This window comes from Castor canadensis, chromosome 9 (assembly GCF_047511655.1).
Source record: "Castor canadensis chromosome 9, mCasCan1.hap1v2, whole genome shotgun sequence".
Classification (NCBI taxonomy): domain Eukaryota; kingdom Metazoa; phylum Chordata; class Mammalia; order Rodentia; family Castoridae; genus Castor; species Castor canadensis.
The window spans coordinates 18,505,978-18,525,437 of NC_133394.1; the positions used below are offsets into that span (position 1 = coordinate 18,505,978).

The window sequence follows — 19,460 nt, forward strand, 5'->3', positions numbered from 1 at the left end:
ACCTACTAACTCCAGAGTATTTCCTACTCTTTCTTGTATCAACTTAAGAGTTTGGGGTCTGATATTAAGATCCTTGATCCATTTTGAGTTAATCTTGGTATAGGGTGATATACATGGATCTAGTTTCAGTTTTTTGCAGACTGCTAACCAGTTTTCCCAGCAGTTTTTGTTGAAGAGGCTGCTATTTCTCCATCATATATTTTTAGCTCCTTTGTCAAAGATAAGTTGCTCATAGTTGTGTGGCTTCATATCTGGATCCTCTATTCTGTTCCACTGGTCTTCATGTCTGTTTTTGTGCCAGTACCATGCTGTTTTTATCGTTATTGCTTTGTAATATAGTTTGAAGTCAGGTATCGTGATACCTTCTGCATTGTTCTTTTGACTGAGTATTGCCTTGGCTATTCGTGGCCTCTTGTGTTTCCATATAAATTTCACAGTAGATTTTTCAATCTCTTTAATGAATGTCATTGGAATTTTGATGGGAATTGCATTAAACATGTAGATTACTTTTGGGAGTATCGACATTTTTACTATGTTGATTCTACCAATCCATGAGCATGGGAGATCTCTCCACTTTCTATAGTCTTCCTCAATCTCTTTCTTCAGAAGTGTATAGTTTTCCTTGTAGAGGTCTTTCACATCTTTTGTTAGGTTTACACCTAGGTATTTGATTTTGTTTGAGGCTATTGTAAATGGAATTGTTTTCGGAACTGAGTTTCTTACAAGCAACAGATCATTGGGTCTTCTTTTTAAAAATTTACTTAATTCTAAATCTTTTAATTAAGAGGTTTAATCACTTATAATCAAGAATATTAATGATAGGAAAGGACTTACACCTGTAATTTAGTTGATTTTTCTTTCCTGGTTGTCTTGTATATTCTTTGTTCATTTCCTCCTCTTGTTCATCATTATGGTTTCTGTCAGCTAGGCAGAGGCAGCGATGTTCTGGTGTGCCAGGCATGCCTCACATAGCAGGCCCAGTAGTTGGGGGTGGGGCATTTGTCAGTGTCTGAGAGCCTGCAGATGGGCCTTCAGGGGCCTTGGCTTTGTGCAGCCATATAAAGTGGCCAGCCCAACTGTTTCCCAGGACCATAGGAAGAGAAGAGCTAACTGCTTCTCAGGTCTGTGGGTGGGTGGGGCTGCCTGTAATATACACATGTTTTTCTAAGTGGAAAACAGACATTTAGGGCTGGGGGTATGGCTCCAGTAGTAGAGTGCCTGCTTTGCAAGCAGGAAGCCCTGAGTTCAAAACCTAGCCCCACCAAAAAAATAACTGAATATTATCTGAGAAACCTCTAAATAACAGAACAGGCATTCAAGTTTCACAAATACTTGCATCAAAATTAGGAAAATACAAATGTATTATAAGCTAATTAGGAACTTGTTCTTTTACTAAAGTCAGTATTCTATCAAGTTTAATTAACTTTATCTCAATTTCTTGTGGCTTTTCCCCCCCCAGTACTGGGGCTTGAACTCAGGGCCTACACCTTGAGCCACTCCACCAGCCCTTTTCTGTTAGGGGTATTTTCAAGACAGAGCCTCATGAACTATTTGCCCAGGTTGGCAAACTGCGATACTCCTAACCTCTGCCTCCTGAGTAGCTAGGACTCAATTTCTTTTGGTAGTGGAGTAACCTTTTTTTAGTTAAGTTTTAATCTTAGGAAATAAACACAACTTATATTAAAGAGCGGAGTGAAGAATTACAAGTTAACAAACATCTAAAAGCTTATATTGAACTATTTTGTTTTCCTTACGCATATATAAAAACTTAAAAGGGTAAAACTTTAAATACAGCCCCCACACCAAAAAAGAATTTTTTTCAGTTCCATCTTACAACCCCCAGGTCTTACCATGCTTTTTTTTTTTTTTAAGTGAAAATGATAGCAAAGTTTCTCAGGAAAGGAATACACTTCCAATAGACTGAAAATGGGTGGCCTCTAGAGTGAGAATGAGATCAACTTCCCATAAACTTATTAATAAAAGACTCTCAATTGGAAAAAAAACAAAAAACAAAAAATGTCCCAAGAAAATGTATCAAATGAATATGTAAACATTGAAAAATAAAATTTTAAATGGGGTTTTTTATTTTATTTTGTTTTGGTTTTCTTTTAAAAACAGGGTCTTGCTATGTTGCCTAGAATGGTCTTGAAATCGTGAACTCAAGCAATTCTCCTGCCTTGAACTCCTGAATAGCTGGGATTACAAGTATGTGCCACTGTACCTGGCTAGGGTTGAGTTCTTTAATTAAATATCCATATCCATTTTAAGGTGTTATAGCTACATCTGCCTTTGTAAAATAAATCAAATTGGATGGTCGTAGTTCCAATTACCTAAACAGATGACAGAAACACTAGTAGGAGTCAAAGGAAAAGGCCACAGAGGAGAGAGCAAAAGAGAAAGGGGGTGTACAAAACTGAGAAACACATTATACACAGCACTAAAGGTCAAAATGAGGCAAAACTTATTCACGGTCAAGATATAGTAATCTTAAATGGCCAAAGAAAACTATCAATAACTTCTCAACACTGTTTGCACTTTGTGTCAGCACTCTCTTAACAGCATATCTAACACAAACTCAAGTAACCACACACCGGGTAACAAGATAGTGAAACTGTAAAGGAAAGGTTTTATTTTATTTTATTTTTAAGATGATAAAACAAATCACTCAGTGAAATAGTAAAATAGATTATTTCCCTTTGGAATGTTCCAATTTTAGATATTTTTGTGAATATATACATCTAAAAGGTACATCAAGTTTGTATAAGCATTATGGCTCAGTGAGCAAGTGAAACATTCATACAAGTATCTATAAAGTTAAAAGAGAGAATAAATTCTATTAAATCTGATTAGCAAGTGGCTCATTCTTATAAACTGCTACTTAACGAATACTTTTGAATGGGTACTATGTGTAAGGAATTGAATATTAAGACAGTAACTATTCATGGATTTTGAAAATAAAAGTTACAAGATTTTTAAACTCTAAAAGATTAAGATAACAGGTAATCAATTTTATAATTACTATAAATATATAATATTTATTTCAGAATAATCAATTAAAAAGCTTGCTGTTATGCTTAGGCATATGAAATATTAATATATTTGCAGGTATTCCTAAAAATCTGCTTTCAAACATTTTTGTAAAAATGTTTCAATCAATAATGATCCTTCTAATAACTTCCAAACCTGTATGAATTCAGTTAGTATCTTTCACTAACCAATACACAAGCTTGCTTTCCATAAAGGTGATCAAAGTTGCTCTAGCCCTGTCCAGCTCTCAACAGATGATCATCATTAAGATTGTATCAGGTCTCCACACTCAGGAGCTATATAAATGTGTCCTATTAGTACATGGTCAGTCTGTTTGGCAACTCTAGTTCTCTAGACATATGGCAATCGCTGCCCTTTGAGGTCTGAAGTCAAGTCTTTAGGGAATCTCAAAGCCTGCACTGAAATTACAAGGTGTTCATTAGAGACTGCTAGAGGGGACACATGAAAGGCTTCCATTAAAACAATATAAAACAGCTAATTATTTTTTAAATATTTTTAAACCATCTAATGTACTTAGTGTAATAAAAAGTATTTACCAACTGAATTATTTTTTAAAGCATTAGTTTCATGATATGTGCAATTTTCTTTATGCCTCCCACCCCAATGCTTTACATTCATTTTGAAAGAATGATGAGGTAGAGATTTTAACATCATGGCACAGAATTAAATTATGTCAGACCTCTGAATTCCTTCTACAGACCACTACAAACATTTTACAAATGAAAACACTGTTAAGACTTAAATTTTTGTTTTCTAATATTTAGTTTGGAATAACATACACTGTTACTTTAAATTGAGCCAGACATATATAAAAATATGTTCCTTTGGAAATTTTTCTTTTTCCAAAGGTACCTGGGTTTATTTAACTTTTATTCAATTTTAAACTAATAATCATAATTATAGACACAAATTATATTATTAGTCAACAAGTAAATGATACTTTTCAGATATTATGCAAAATGAAAACATGAAGATGCAAAATTTTTAAATTAAAAGAAGATCCATAAGTTGATAAATAGGAGGTCAAAGAAATCTTTGCTTTGTTGGGTTTTGAAAAATATAAAAAATATAAAGATTTTCTAATTAATAATTGTTGCCATTTTAACTGTCTATCTAGATACTTTTTAACTTGAGAGAATAAAATATTTATTAAGTTTCATAGCAAAATAATGTTACTACTGAATATTCCAGTAACAAATCTTTATAAAATGTTATGTAAGATTCATTAGCTTGCCTCAATCATTTCTTGACTCCACATATATGTTGGTTTCTGACAGCCTAATTCCAAAAAGCAATTACAACCTCAATCCATATATAAAAAGACAACAGAAAGCAAGTACGCTAAACCAGTTTGAAAGAATAAAAATCTAAAGAAAACAGATTACCAATGATTTATATGAATGCCTCATGCTGAAGTTAATTACAAGTAACCCAATAAAATAGTGCCTTTATTATTGTACAGCAAGTAATAGCTCTAGATGTAAAAAACAGAACTCTTTCTGCTGACTTTCTCATGCCTAGTCCCACAGCACACAGCACATTAAGAATTTAACATGTGGTAAATAAGCCATATAGAAAACAGCAGTTTTTAACTAAAAGCTGAAAACTTTCTTGCTGCTTAACTATTTGGGGTCTTCTACTCTGAACACTGACCATGGAAAAATTATTAGGGTTAAAATAAAATGAAATTTTAATTTTAGCCCTCAAAGTTAAACCTCTAACAAAGTAACTCTAAAATAACATTGCATTTGGTTAGCATTCATTAGAAGCAAGTAAGATTTTTAATGTTTATGCTGTGAAAGATTTGTCCTCAGAACTAAAATTTTTCAGAACTCATACCATGTCCATCTATAAAGCTTCGGTCTCTGACTTAAACATATACTAAGACACATGTTATAATAATTTCTGATAATTATCAAGGACCACAATCATTAGCCAGTAATATGCTTAATGACTTTTGCAATGAAAAGGAGTAAGACCTACAGTGATTTAATAATTCTACTGGAAAACTTATCTTAATGATACTAGCTGGTAATGCAAAACTCCTAAGACATGTTATAGATAAACTATGATGTGAGCCCTCCTCTGACCTACAATGTAACTAAGACAAATACAAGTTGAGCATCTCTAATCTGAAAATCTGAAATTAGAAATGCTCCAAAATCTGAACCTTTTTCAGTGCTAATGCAACACTCAATTATAACTGACACATAGAAATTGTATATATTTCTGTACAGCTTTTTGTTTTTAACACATCTGTATACATTGTAAATGCTTAAATCAAAAAATTAATAATATACCCATTACCTCATGTATTTATCATATTTATGTGTTGAAAATATTTAAGATCTACTCTCTTAGCCAGAATTTGATTCTTTATAAAGAACTTTTTTCCAGTGATACCTCTTTTTGTCCTTTCTGCATTCTGACAGATCTCAAGTTCAGAGTAATCATTCTGAGCAACTTTCAATTGTAATGATCTATTTGGCCAGAAAGAAAAAAAAGTTCTTTAAAGTGAACTGAAAGTTCATAAAAGTGAATTAGATCTACTGTCAAAAAATATTTCTTAACTATGGGAAATATTCTCTATGTTTTCAGAGAAATACAAAATAAAGGAAAAGTACTAGAGTTTACAAGAGCCCTTTAAAAATCATGAAAGTAGTAGCCCCTGTGACAACATCAGTGTTACTTTTAGTTAGGTTCATTTTATTGTGTTTCCTATAAAGGGCTGGGCAGAGGAGTTTCCTAGAAATACCTAGAATAGAAAACCATGGAACCACCTTTGGGAGCCTATGGAAAAACATGACTGTGACCCATAAATTTCACTACATGGAAAAGAAAAGCAAAAGCATCCAGTCTGCAAGATCTTTTCTACCTTTAATATGAAAATGGACTAGAAAGGACAAATAGCTAGAAAGATAGAATATCAAGGACATGAAGAAAATAGTGACAGAATGAATTTGTAAGGTAAAGATCTGAAAAAAATCTAATTTCATGAAGAGAAAACAAGAGGCACTGAAAATGCTGCATTAAGGGAAAGGATTCTGTGTACTCTTAAAAACACTTAAGATTCAGCATTGATAGTTTCAATTTATAACCTACTTTGTTCTATGAACAGTTCTACATACTTTACAAATATTACCTAATCAGATCTTAAAATACTAATTTTACTCAATAAGAAACTGAGGCACAGAGAAGAAAAGAAGTGAATTTACCCAAGGTTACACACTGAGTAGTACAAGGGAAAATGTTTATTAAAATTCACAATCGGCCACCCTGGCATTTTCTTGGCCTCGGCATTTTCTGCCCAAGTCAATTTTCCTTCCTCCTTTTATTCTTCATTATGGAAACAATCGTTACCTCTACATGGTCCACTTCAAGCACCTCAGGAACTTATTACTTGAAAAGTAAGTAACTAGCTTCAGGGATCTGATTATTACTTATTTCAGACCTAAATCAATATTCAGATTTTGTTAACAAGGTGTACATGCTTCTGAACGTTCATATTATGGAACAATGGATTAATTAAAAATAGACTAATAAACAGGGTGGGCTAGATGGAATACTAGTAAAATTACTAACATAATAATTGCTCCTCTCTAAACTATGTTATTATGTACTAACTGTACGTGTCAAGAGTCAACTAAATCAAACAGTGCAAATACTTTGAAGAGACAGCAATTTAAAGTTGTATCCTAAGCAACAGGAAGGGCTAACCTTGCTGATTACTCTGACTAAAATCCACTAGTATACTATAAAGATGCTGTTTATGAAAAATATGTAGCATTATCATACAGTGGAACGTTTGAAAAGTTATCAGAGGGTTTGGCATTTAACAAAGGCAATCTCAAGCCTTACACTTTTAACCTAGACTTTCTATAATGTCTTAAGATGAATTATAGATTCATTTAAAGTGATAGGGAAAAAAGGAGCAAGCAGAACCTGAAAGTAACAGCTAAGAAACCAAGATATGAAAACCAAAGAAAAATGTTATGTTCAGAATATTCCCATTTGTGCATTCTTCCCCTTATCTAACTCTCTTCTTAATCCCAGATTTGAAAGACTAGTTGTAAAACAGTAGGGTACCAAATTAAAACACACTTTATTTTCAGATGTCTCCATACTCATAGGCTGACTTCCTGTCAGGAAGAGTTCCATTTCACTGAATGCCCCAATCAGCAGGGAACTTACAGAATTAAGTGCCAGTTGATATTACCTTGTTTTGCATTTACTGCCCTTGAGAATAATGTTCAAAGATGTATTTATATAGTCAGCATGGTCTCATCCTTCTGACTAGACTGCCAAGCCACAGGGTGTACAGACAGTTCCGCAAAATTTACCTTAAAAGGTTGTGTTTTCTAAATGCTAGGGTGCTGGTGAATCAACAGGATGCCTATATTTCGGATTAAATCCTGCATCTAGAGTGAAATATGTTTTGCTTTGCTATAACAAGTACTTTAAACTAATATGGAAAAGTCTACATACAAACTCAAATAAAAGACGATTAATGTCCACTAACCTATCATTTTATTTAAAAAAAAAAACACGTTTAAGTGAACAGTTTGCTTTAAAAATGGTACTTTAACTTATTTTGATTTTAGGATGTTTTTAAGGCAAATGTTTCCACATTATAGAACACTATCTGTTATAAAATTTTACATCAAATTAAAAACACAAATATTGTTACATATTAGCATATACACAGTTATTAAGCTGATTTCAAACACTTTAAAATCGTTAGTACTTCTAAGGTTTTTAATGACCAATTTACAGAGCTTGAATCTTCAACTATCTTCTCCAGCTCCCAAAGCCTTCCTATCCATGCTACAAAGGTCTTTAGTACCTTCGTGGCAGGTTAATTGTTCTACTACACACAAAATTAAATTAACTCTGAGCATTTCAATGGGGAATATGTATTCTTTTGGTCTTTGGTCATTACAAGAATTTAACTTTCAGACTGGAGGTGTGGCTCAACTGGTAGAGTACTGGCCTAGCAATCATGGGATCCTGAGTTAAAGCTCAGTACTACTACTATTAATAATAAAAATAATAACAATAATAAAACTTTCATGATAGCGCTATACCAAAAACAAGTGATATACTGCCAGCCTATTAGTTTTATCTCTGTGTTAGATCCTATGCTACTAATTCTCATCCCATAAACAATCAAAAGGTCAGATGCGTCCCAACAATAACAAAGGTCAGGGACAGTGAGTTCATAACTGTATTCTAAGGAAGAGGATTTGCTCATAAGAAAATCAAAAAGGAGGTAGGAGTAACATTATAAAAATGATGAAATATTATATTAATCCTGGTGGTACCCTGATACATATAAACTTACCTTAAAGAAACCAATTGCCTCCTCCAAAAATCTTATTTACCTTGCATAAAAAGTTGGGTTACAATCCAAAACTGAACCAAGAGGAAATTAATCACCTGAATAGATCTATAACACAAAAGGAACCTGAAGCAGAAATCAAGAGTCTCCCCAAAAAGAAAAGTCCAGGACCTGATGGATTCTCTGCTGAATTCTATCACACCTTTGAAGAAGAACTGATACCAACCCTCCTTAAACTGTTCCAAGAAATAGAAAGAGAAGGAAAACTGCCTAACACATTTTATGAAGCCAGGATTACACTTATCCCAAAACCAGGCAAAGACACCTCCAAAAAGGAGAACTATAGGCCAATCTCCTTAATGATTATTGATGCAAAAATCCTCAACAAAATAATGGCAAACCGAATTCAACAACACATCAAAAAAATTATTCACCACGACCAAGTAGGCTTCATCCCAGGAAAGCAGGGATGGTTCAACATATGAAAATCAATAAATGTAATAAACCTCATTAACAGAAGAAAAGACAAAAACCACTTGATCATCTCAATAGATGCAAAAAAAGCCTTTCATAAGATCCAACACCATTTCATGATAAAAGCTCTAAGAAAACTAGCAATAGAAGGAAAGTTCCTCAAAATTATAAAAGCTATATACGACAAACCTACAGTCAGCATTATACTTAATAGAGAAAAACTGAAACCATTCCCTCTAAAATCAGGAACCAGACAAGGATGCCCACTATCTCCACTCCTATTCAACATAGTACTGGAATTCCTAGACAGACCAATTAGGCAAGAAGAAGGAATAAAAGGAATACAAACAGGTAAAGAAATTGTCAAAATATCCCTATTTGCAGACAATATGATCCTATACCTTAAAGACCCAAAAAACTCTACTCAGAAGCTCCTAGACACCATCAATAGCTACAGCAAGGTAGCAGGATACAAAATCAACATAGAAAAATCATCAGCATTTCTATACACTAATAATGAACAAACTGAAAAAGAATATATGAAAATAATTCCATTTATAATACCCTCAAAAAAAATCAAATACCTAGGTGTAAACCTAACAAAAGACGTGAACAACCTCTACAAGGAAACTATAAACTTCTGAAGAAAGAGATTGAGGAAGACTATAGAAAGTGGAGAGATCTCCCATGCTCATGGATTGGTAGAATCAACATAGTAAAAATGTCTATACTCCCAAAAGTAATCTACATGTTTAATGCAATTCCCATCAAAATTCCAATGACATTCATTAAAGAGATTGAAAAATCTACCACGAAATTTATATGGAAACACAAGAGGCCATGAATAGCCAAGGCAATACTCAGTCAAAAGAATAATGCTGGAGGTATCACGATATCTGACTTCAAACTATATTACAAAGCAATAACGATAAAAACAGCATGGTACTGGCACAAAAACAGACATGAAAACCAGTGGAACAGAATAGAGGACCCAGATATGAAGCCACACAACTATAACCAACTTGTCTTTGACAAAAGCGCTAAAAATATACAATGGAGAAATAGCAGCCTCTTCAACAAAAACTGCTGGGAAAACTGGTTAGCAGTCTGCAAAAAACTGAAATTAGATCCATGTAGATCACCCTATACCAATATTAACTCAAAATGGATCAAGAATCTCAATATCAGACCACAAACTCTAAAGTTGAGACAGGAAAGAGTAGGAAATACTCTGGAGTTAGTAGGTATAGGTAAGAACTTTCTCAATGGAACGCCAGCAGCACAGCAACTAAGACATAGCATAGATAAATGGGACTTCATAAAACTAAAAAGCTTCTGCTCAAAAAAAATGGTCTCTAAACTGAAGAGAACACCCACAGAGTGGGAGAAAGTATTTGCCAGCTACACATCAGACAAAGGACTGATAACCAGAATATATAGGGAAACTTAAAAACTAAATTCTCCCAAAACTAATGAACCAATAAAGAAATGGGCAAGTGGCCTAAACAGAACTTTCCCAAAAGAAGAAATTCACATGGCCAAAAAACACATGAAAAAATGCTCACCACTCTAGCCATAAAGGAAACGCAAACTAAACCACACTAAGATTCCACCTCACCCCTGTTAGAATAGCCATCATTAGCAACACCACTAACAACAGGTGTTGGTGAGGATTCGGGGAAAAAGGAACTCTCTTATACTGTTGGTGGGAATGTAAACTAGTACAACCACTCTGGAAAAAAATTTGGAGGCTACTTAAAAAGCTAAACATTGATCTACCATTTGATCCAGCAATACCACTCTTGGGGATATACCCAAAAGACTGTGACACAGGTTACTCCAGAGGCACCTGCACACCCATGTTTATTGTGGCACTATTCACAATAGCCAAATTATGGAAACAGCCTAGATGCCCCACTACTGATGAATGGATCAAGAAAATGTGGTATCTATACACAATGGAATTTTATGCAGCCATGAAGAAGAACGAAATGTTATCATTCGCGGGTAAATGGATGGAATTGGAGAACATCATTCTGAGTGAGGTTAGCCTGGCCCATAAGACCAAAAATTGTATGTTCTCCCTCATATGCAGACATTAGATCAAGGGCAAACACAACAAGGGGATTGAACTTTGATCACAAGATAAAAGCGAGTGCACACAAGGGAAATATGAGGATAGGTAAGACACCTAAAAAACTAGCTAGCATTTGTTGCCCTCAACGCAGAAAAACTAAAGCAGATACCTTAAAAGCAACTGAGGCCAATAGGAGAAGGGGACCAGGAACTAGAGGAAAGGTGAGATCAAAAAGAATTAACCTAGAAGGTAACACCCACGCAAAGGAAATCAATGTGAGTCAACTCCCTGTATAGCTATCCTTATCTCAACCAGCAAAAACCCTTGTTCCTTCCTATTATTGCTTATACTCTCTCTACAACAAAATTAGAAATAAGGGCAAAATAGTTTCTGCTCGGTATTGGGCGGGGGAGAGGGAGGGGGCGGAGTGGGTGGTAAGGGAGGGGGTGGGGGCAGGGGGGAGAAATGACCCAAGCATTGTATTCACATATGAATAATAAAAAAGTAGAAATTAAAAAAAAAAGTTGGGTTACAAATGAAATAGAATTAAGTTGTTTATAGCATATCAAAGGATGTGTTTCAATATTTAGTACATTTTGTAATTTTCTGCCATGCAAGTAGCTTTGAGAACGTTGAAAGAAAATGGTGAGTTCCTTCCTCTTAAATATAGATTTGTTTCATTCTAAAATCTTGACATTCAGCAAGGTATCAATATATTTCAGTAAACACATCATTTTTTTTTAAGAGCCAGAAGTTCAACATTTGTTATACTGTCTTTGTTAACAGAATCCATGGTGTCTGAAATGAATGCTGGGCTTAAGCACTTAAAGTGACTAAAAGGTAACAGAAGTAGTTCTCTAGAAAGAGAAAAAAATCTAAGACCACAAAATTTCCTCAAAAGAGGTCATCAAGCCAGGTGCCAGTGCCTCAACCTGTAATCCTGGTTACTCAAGAGGCAGAGACTAGGAGGATCATGGTTTGAAACTAGCCTGGGTAAATAATTTGTGAGACTCTATCTCAAATAAAACCCATCATAAAAAAGGGTTCGTGGAGTGGCTCAAGGTGGAGGCACTGAGTTCAAACCCCAGTAATGAAGGAAAAAAAAGAGATCATCAGTAGTGGCTCCTCTAAGACCTACAGCTTACAGGTAAAGCAGATATAGAACTTATCATTTCTGTCCTTTAAAACATGGAACAACATAAAATAAGAATCCAGAATTAGAATCACATGTTCTCCTTAGTATGTGGATCATAGACCTAAAACAAATGCAGTAGTTATTACTGGACTTGGGTCACACTAAGGGGAGAATGAGCACGGAGGCATAGGGCAAGGGAAGGAAACCTAAACCTTGAATGTGGTTGATGTGCTCACTGTAGAGGAGTGAATATAGTAATCTTAAACTGGCCAAGGCCATTATGGGAAGGGGACTAGGAAGTAGTAAAGAGGGCTGGTAGAGAAGAAATAATGTGGGTTGTAATACACATGTGTATGGAAGCAACGCTAGGAATCTCCCTGTACAGCTATCTTTATTTCGAACTAGCAAAAATGCTGTCTTTCTTATTATCCCTTATGTTTTCTCTTCAACAAAACTGGAGAACAAGAAGGCAGAACAGGTTCTGCCTGCAACCAGAGGCGGGTATACACATGTGAAAAAATGTAAAAAGGATAAAAAATAAAAATTTCTTAAAAACCTATCATGGACTGTTAAAGAACACCTGCCTAGCAAGTATGAGGCCCTGAGCTCAAACCTCAGTACTACAAAAAAAAAAAAAAAAGTTAAAAACACATTTTCTTAATACTGGATAGTGAGCTTTAGTGGAAAAGGCTAAAATGTACCCTAAATACAGCACACTGTGAGTGTCTACACACTGGTTGAAAGAAATAAATCTCCACTGATAATTAAGTTCTACAGTAAGTGAAACTAACCCACAATAACAGAAATCAAATCAGTGGCTACTTGAGGTAGTAAAAGTTGGATTTAAAAACAAAGAGGACAGGGAACTTTCTGGATTAAAATGATCATTACATGGTTGTGTATATGCCAAAATTCACTGAACTATACAGTTAAAGTGTGTGCACATTTATTATATATAAATTATTCCTCAATAATGTAGATTCTTAAAAAAGAAGCAAGCCAAAGGAAATGAAAAAAAAAAGACCCCATGAGTAAATGAATATAATCGCAGTATTTGGTAATGATAAACTAATGACCTAAGAAAATGAAGATTTAATATAAAAAAGTAATTTATATCAAAAAGTATTGGGGTATTTCATTATGAAAGACAAAAGTTCAAAATATAGTGATTTATCATCCAAGTTATTACACATATATTAATTATACAAGTATAAAAACATTGGCTTGAACAATAATTATACTGAATATTGGAGACAGAATAAAAAATAAAAAGTGCTTGCCTTCAAGAAACTTACAATTGAAATAGCAGAGAAGGAAAACCAGAGGCAATTTAAATACAGAATGAAATTACTATTATATAGGTCAGTGAGTGGGCTCAATGAAATCTCACTTAGGCTTAGAAAGGTGGGGAAGACAGAAGTCAAGGAAAGCTGTCAAGAATAGATTGTAATACTGCTATGAGCTGAATAATTTATTTTTCCCATAAATGTTCATTGGGCAGCTTTCATGTGCAAGGACTATGATAAGAACTATGTAAATTTTAATAGGCAAAACAAAAATAGTTGTTACCTTTATAGAGCCCAGAATACAGAGAGAGACTAACAATAAAAAGTATACATACTAACAGATATATAATTACAATTCACAGAAAATTCTATGATGGGTGTTAAGATGAAGACAAGTAAGAGAGATATCAACTATAAACAGACATGATGATCGGAGGAAGGAATTAAGATGAGCTATGAAAAAGAGGCCATCAATTAAGAATTATCAAATTTGAAACAGGGACATTTTAGAGAAAGCAAAAGTATGTGCCAAGACACAGAAATATATTATGGCACACGTGGGAAATTTTAAGTACTTTAGAATGGTAATAAATGAAGTTCAAGCAAAAAGACACACCTAACGATGGGCAGGCTTTTTACTGTTTTGCCTACTTGTTGTTTTTAATAACCTACTCACAATCAGGTATCTTTCACAAGAAAAGGAAAAGTTCATGAACTATGAAGGCAAGAGGGATAACACTCAGAAGGGGTGAACTCAAAATAAAACAGAAGCCTAGAGTTAGAGAAAAGAACTTAAAGGAAAAAGGTACATTTTACTATAAAGACTCAGAAGAAATTCAAAGAGAAAACTAACATAAATGCATAAAAACAGTGGTATCTGATTCTTACTGTGACTATCATGATTTTTAAATTAATAATTCAGAGGTATAGAATCACTTAAGTCAAAAAAGATCAAACCTTATATCACTACTTTCATAAAAGGAAAATATTTCCCAAAATATCAAAAATCTACATACTTTGATTTAAGGCTTAAAAAAAAAATCACACTAAGCATTTTAAATTACCTTTTGCTGCTAATTAATTACTCAGACAGGATGGCAGGGCAGACTACATGCTGCTTCTAGTTTTTCCATATACTGTATGCATTTCTGATAAATGGGAAAAGAACAGATGACCCGGCAGAAGGCTCAGACAATAATGTGTGATTTACAGGACATGAATGCCGCTACCACAAGATTTATCGGACAGCCTTCTCCGATAGTGGACTGTTGAGTATCCGATGGAATGATTTCTAGTCTAGAAAGTCTAGTCCTGAGCAGCCATACACATTATTTATTTATTAGATGTTTTGGGTTGAAACCACTCTTACACGACGCACGTCACAATGCACAGTCATCAATTCAGCTTCAGACCCCAGGAGGAGGCAGTGTTACTGGAATGTATGTCAGACCGAATTAGGATGAGCAACTCACGCTTTTATAAAGTGGCCTTGAAGGCAATGTAGTGCTTTCAAAAATGATATTAATGTCAAATGCGCAAGAAACGAACACTTCATACAGCGCAGAAGTAGTGTTACTTGAAACAGTTAACATCTTCTTTAAATTCACACCAGACTTCTCCCAGGTTTATACACATGCACAACAAACATGGGGTACAAATAAGTTACATGATGTGACAAACTGAATCTGAAATACAGCTGAGAACTTATTCAACTTCTTTGTGTGCACCAAAAAATGTACACTTTTCTGAATCACATACAGAGTCTTATTTTAAGAAGTAAGTAGACTTAAAACCCTGGGGGGTGGCATACACCTGAATTCCTAGCACTAGGGAAGCTGAGGCAGGAGGATAATTAGGTTCCAGCTCTCCTGCTCTACATAGTCAGTTCAAAGCCAGCTTGAGTTACATACCTAGAAAAGGAATTTAAATGTCTTTGGAGTTTACATAGCTCTTGAATTATTTTATATGAGATTCAATATATGAACAAATTTAATTCAATAAATCTTAAAAACATATTAATTTTACTCAAAGATATCCCAAGTGTTGTAACATTTTGCCTAAATGCTGTTGAAGTTTCAATAGGTAAAATGTGAAATGATTCCTAATAAACTACGAGTGAGAAAACCGTGAAAAATACAATGGTAGTTGAAGCTGCGTGTGTATATGTGTATGTTTGGTCTTACTGGCAACAAACCAAATGTGATCATTTTCCCCTTTCTCTATCTTTTGTAATAAACCATGGTTAAGCACCTTGTTTAAGAAAATAAGTTTTGAATGATTCAAGAAAAATAATCAGAACATGTCTGATTGTCATGATATTAACACCAACTAATTTGTAAAGTTCTAAATCAAATTTGCAGATGTTAAGTTCATAAGCATATCCCATTATTTATGTGATTAAAAAGGAGTTTTTGACCTGATCTTTTGATCTTTGGCACTCAATCCTCTCCATCTCCTCTTAAAAAATTAATTAAAATTTTAGCAACATGGTAGCTTTTTACTTCCCACCCTATCTCAAGCTAACAAAAATTATCAATCAAACTCAAAATATCCCCACCCAGTATCTGTAAAATGTCGACTTGAAATTCAATTTCATATCTCTTAAGCTTTCATGTAGAAAAAAGACAGTTCACTTCTTAACAAAATAAATCACTTTTGTGATTACGAAGTTGACCTCTTTGAATTAGGAAAATTCAAAGTGAAAAATGTAATTATCACCCTGGAACAATCTGTATACATCTGGAGCTAATTCTGGCTTCATTTTTCACATCATTTTTCACACTGTGCTACATCTTGTAGAGATGCCATGGAACTTTTGAAGAACTCATAAAAAATGCTAAGGACTTCAAATACCCAGTAATGTATGTTACTCAAACAAAAACCTTGAGAATTCCTGGCTTTTGAACCTTACTCTACCAGTGATCTTGTTATCCCATTTGATTGGATAAGCATTAAACAGCACTGGGACACACATGACAAATAGGTGTATTACAATATGTCATTCTTTATCTTTACAGCTTCTAACATTTAAATACGGATTGCACAATATATCTGAAATACCTTTCATATACCAAAAATACATTCAATTCTAAAGTAGAAAGTAGGTGGAGAAATGACTCAAACATTGTATGCATATATTAATAAAACAAAAATAAATAAATAAATAAAGTAGGAAGTAAGCCATCATTATCAAAATTCACCTATAAAGCAGTTCTATCACTATAAATGACAAAAACATATTTTTATAAAGAAACCATATACGCGTACTTCTAAAAGTAAGGGTAATTTCATGTAAGAATGGTATGTGGCAATTTCCATTACAGAAATAATTATTTCAAATTGGCTGGCTTAATGAGAAATTTCATCTGGTCAGTTTTTGAAGAAATGGAGCTTTCTAAAGGAGATGATTAAATTATAAAAACATGATTCTCACTAAATCTAGGAAAAACAGGCCCACTAAGAAACATAACTACTTTTAACAAGTTCATTATAAAAATCCATTAGGTGTAATCTCTAGAAGTGACAGTTACCATTGCATTTTATTGATAATGCACAGTATTGATTTTTCACACCTTCTATGATTCGTTAATTTGTATTCATGAAATGTCCGTCAGCACAGTCTGAATAAATTTGGCAATATAGACACTAAAATGAATAAATCGATGTAAAGAAACATTAATTTTGCATTATCCTTATTCGTTAGGCAAGTAAACCATGGGAGTTGTAAATGAAGGTCAAAGGTGTTGAAATGGGTCAAAACCCTTGACCTCTAGAGCAATACTCTTCCTATTAAAAAAAGCTATTTTAAAGTTTTAAGTAGGGGAATTTACTACCAGCAAGATATCACTTTTAAAAGCCTGCAAAGCAAACTCTCAATAAAACATTCATCTGTTTAATTGTAAAACAGAAAAAAAATCACAATATTAAGTTTTAAAAATCATTAATACTTTACATATTAAGTACATGGTTTCTGAACACTAAAAATAATTTTGCACTCAGGAATTTATTTTCCAGATCTTATTGTGATGGCTGCCACATTTTTGTGGATGTTTTCCCAAGTTTACTGTGTATGTCAAAAATAATCAGCAATGACAAGGACTTAAAATTATTTATCACTCATTTTATAACCTCTGCCCAAAAGGGAAGCACAGCCACGATTCCCAGTGGAATCAGAGTGGCACTCCACAAAGTGTGGAAATAAACCTATTTCTGTAACCTTAACATACAGAGCATTTCAAGATTATTTGATCTGAACATTTTTAATGTGACTCCAAAAAGCTTTCTCATTTATCTGCCTCTTTTCTTTCAGTACTTATTTCAGAATTATCTGCTACTATCAAAAATAAGCAATCCCTTTAAGATACTAGTGAAATTATTTTTAAACAGCAAGCTCCAAACTTTATTATTGCAAATACTTCTGGATAATACAAACATAACTTCCTTGTCAAAACAAATTCATGAGAATTGACTATTAATTCAACATTTATTCTTGTACTCACCTGAGAACACAGTAGCATAACCAACTCCACAACTGAACTACTAGACTTCATGCAAACCAGACCTATTTTAAAGAGAATATTTTTTTAAATAAAAAACAAATGAGTTTCATTTTACTATTTTGTCCAAATCATTTTTTAAATAAATCACTGACATGTTGCTAAGAACCATACCTGTACATACTTTACCATGATTAAATGAAGTATCCCATAGCTATTTTTAACTTGACATCAATACTACTATCATTTTTGTGAGCTATTTCAACTAAAACATTTGTTACAACATCATATATAATGACATTTCACAAAACTCATTGAAATGTGCCCAACATATGCCATACTGATCAATATCATCTACATTTTGTTTTGTAGAGAGTTGATCATTATACATGCAGAGAAGGGAAATGGTTTCCTGACCTTTGCTTTCTCCACTATACTCTTTCTCTTCAGCCCTCTAGCTATCAATCAAGTTTCCATTTTGTTTCATGGCAGCAGACATCCCAAACACTCTTATTAGTACCTTGACCTCTGACCTCACACTAAACCTTAACAGAAATGCAAGCCGTTGTCTGCTACATATTCCTCATTTCTTACAAATTAATTCATTTACATTTTCTGTTTCATTTTGGTTCACCAAAAAAAAATCCTTGAGAAGGAACTTTAATGTCATTAATACCCATACAAGAGTTCTCTGCTTTTATGTACCAACAAAACCTGAAGCACTTCATTCAATTTATATATAGCCAGTATCTTTAAAAAAGGAAGAATGGCAATAATCAAAAGAACTTCATTATTAAATGGCACAATTATTAATTCTGTATTTTTCTGGGAAAACCCAAGCTTATGTTTCAGGGCTTAATATTTGAAATAATTCCTAAAACACCCCATAGTATTTTTCTTTCTTCTTTCCTTCCTTCCTTCCTCCCTCCCTCTCTTTTCCTTCCTTCCCTTCCTCTCTCTCTCTCTCTCTCTCTCTCTCTCTCTCTCTCTCTCTCTCTCTCTCTCTCTCTCTCTTTCCCTCTCTCTCTCTCTCTCACACACACACACACAGAGCAATTCCAGGTATCGTATCTATTCCCTGTCTCTTATTTTCTCCCTGTTTTAAATAATAATCCCTCAAACACAATAACGGCACATGTTGGCATTTTGAAGTTTTACAAGTAGTATTCAAACTAAATGGACTATTCACCTTCATTTTTTTAAAAGAAAAATTAGAACTATTCTTCAGAATGTTAAAATAATGCTAGCAATGTTAAGGTTAGCATAAAAATTAACTCCAGGATGTCTCTGTGTTGCACTAGGCAAGCAGGCCATTAATAAGATAAGTGTGATTTCTGTGAGACTAGGGGTACACAGCTCCTCAGGCTAAGGTTGCCAGGGCTGAAAAGAAAAGAGCAAAACGACACTCCATCTCTCTTTGCTGGCATGGCCCTCTGCTGGTCTGAAACCTTGCCACTTTTCATAAAATGTAACAGAGATACAAGAAGTTCAGTTTTACTCCAACTTTGAAACCTATTACTTCTGGTGAGTAAACTCAGAACTTTCTACAATTAAGTCACAAAATCCTTATTTCTCTGTATTAGAGGAATCAGAAATTTCAGCCATT

The 19,460-nt window shown here is 33.9% G+C and overlaps 1 protein-coding gene across 6 annotated transcripts in view; it reads right to left on the reverse strand.

Annotated features, from left to right (window-relative positions):
• The window catches only part of Lrba (LPS responsive beige-like anchor protein), a 615,537-nt gene that overhangs the window by 418,387 nt on the left and 177,690 nt on the right, over nt 1-19,460 (reverse strand). For all 6 annotated transcript variants that reach the window (XM_074041265.1, XM_074041269.1, XM_074041267.1 and 3 more), the window contains one exon: nt 17,858-17,919. In XM_074041265.1, coding sequence (XP_073897366.1) covers nt 17,858-17,919 — 62 coding nt within the window. The remainder of the gene's footprint in view (nt 1-17,857; nt 17,920-19,460) is intronic.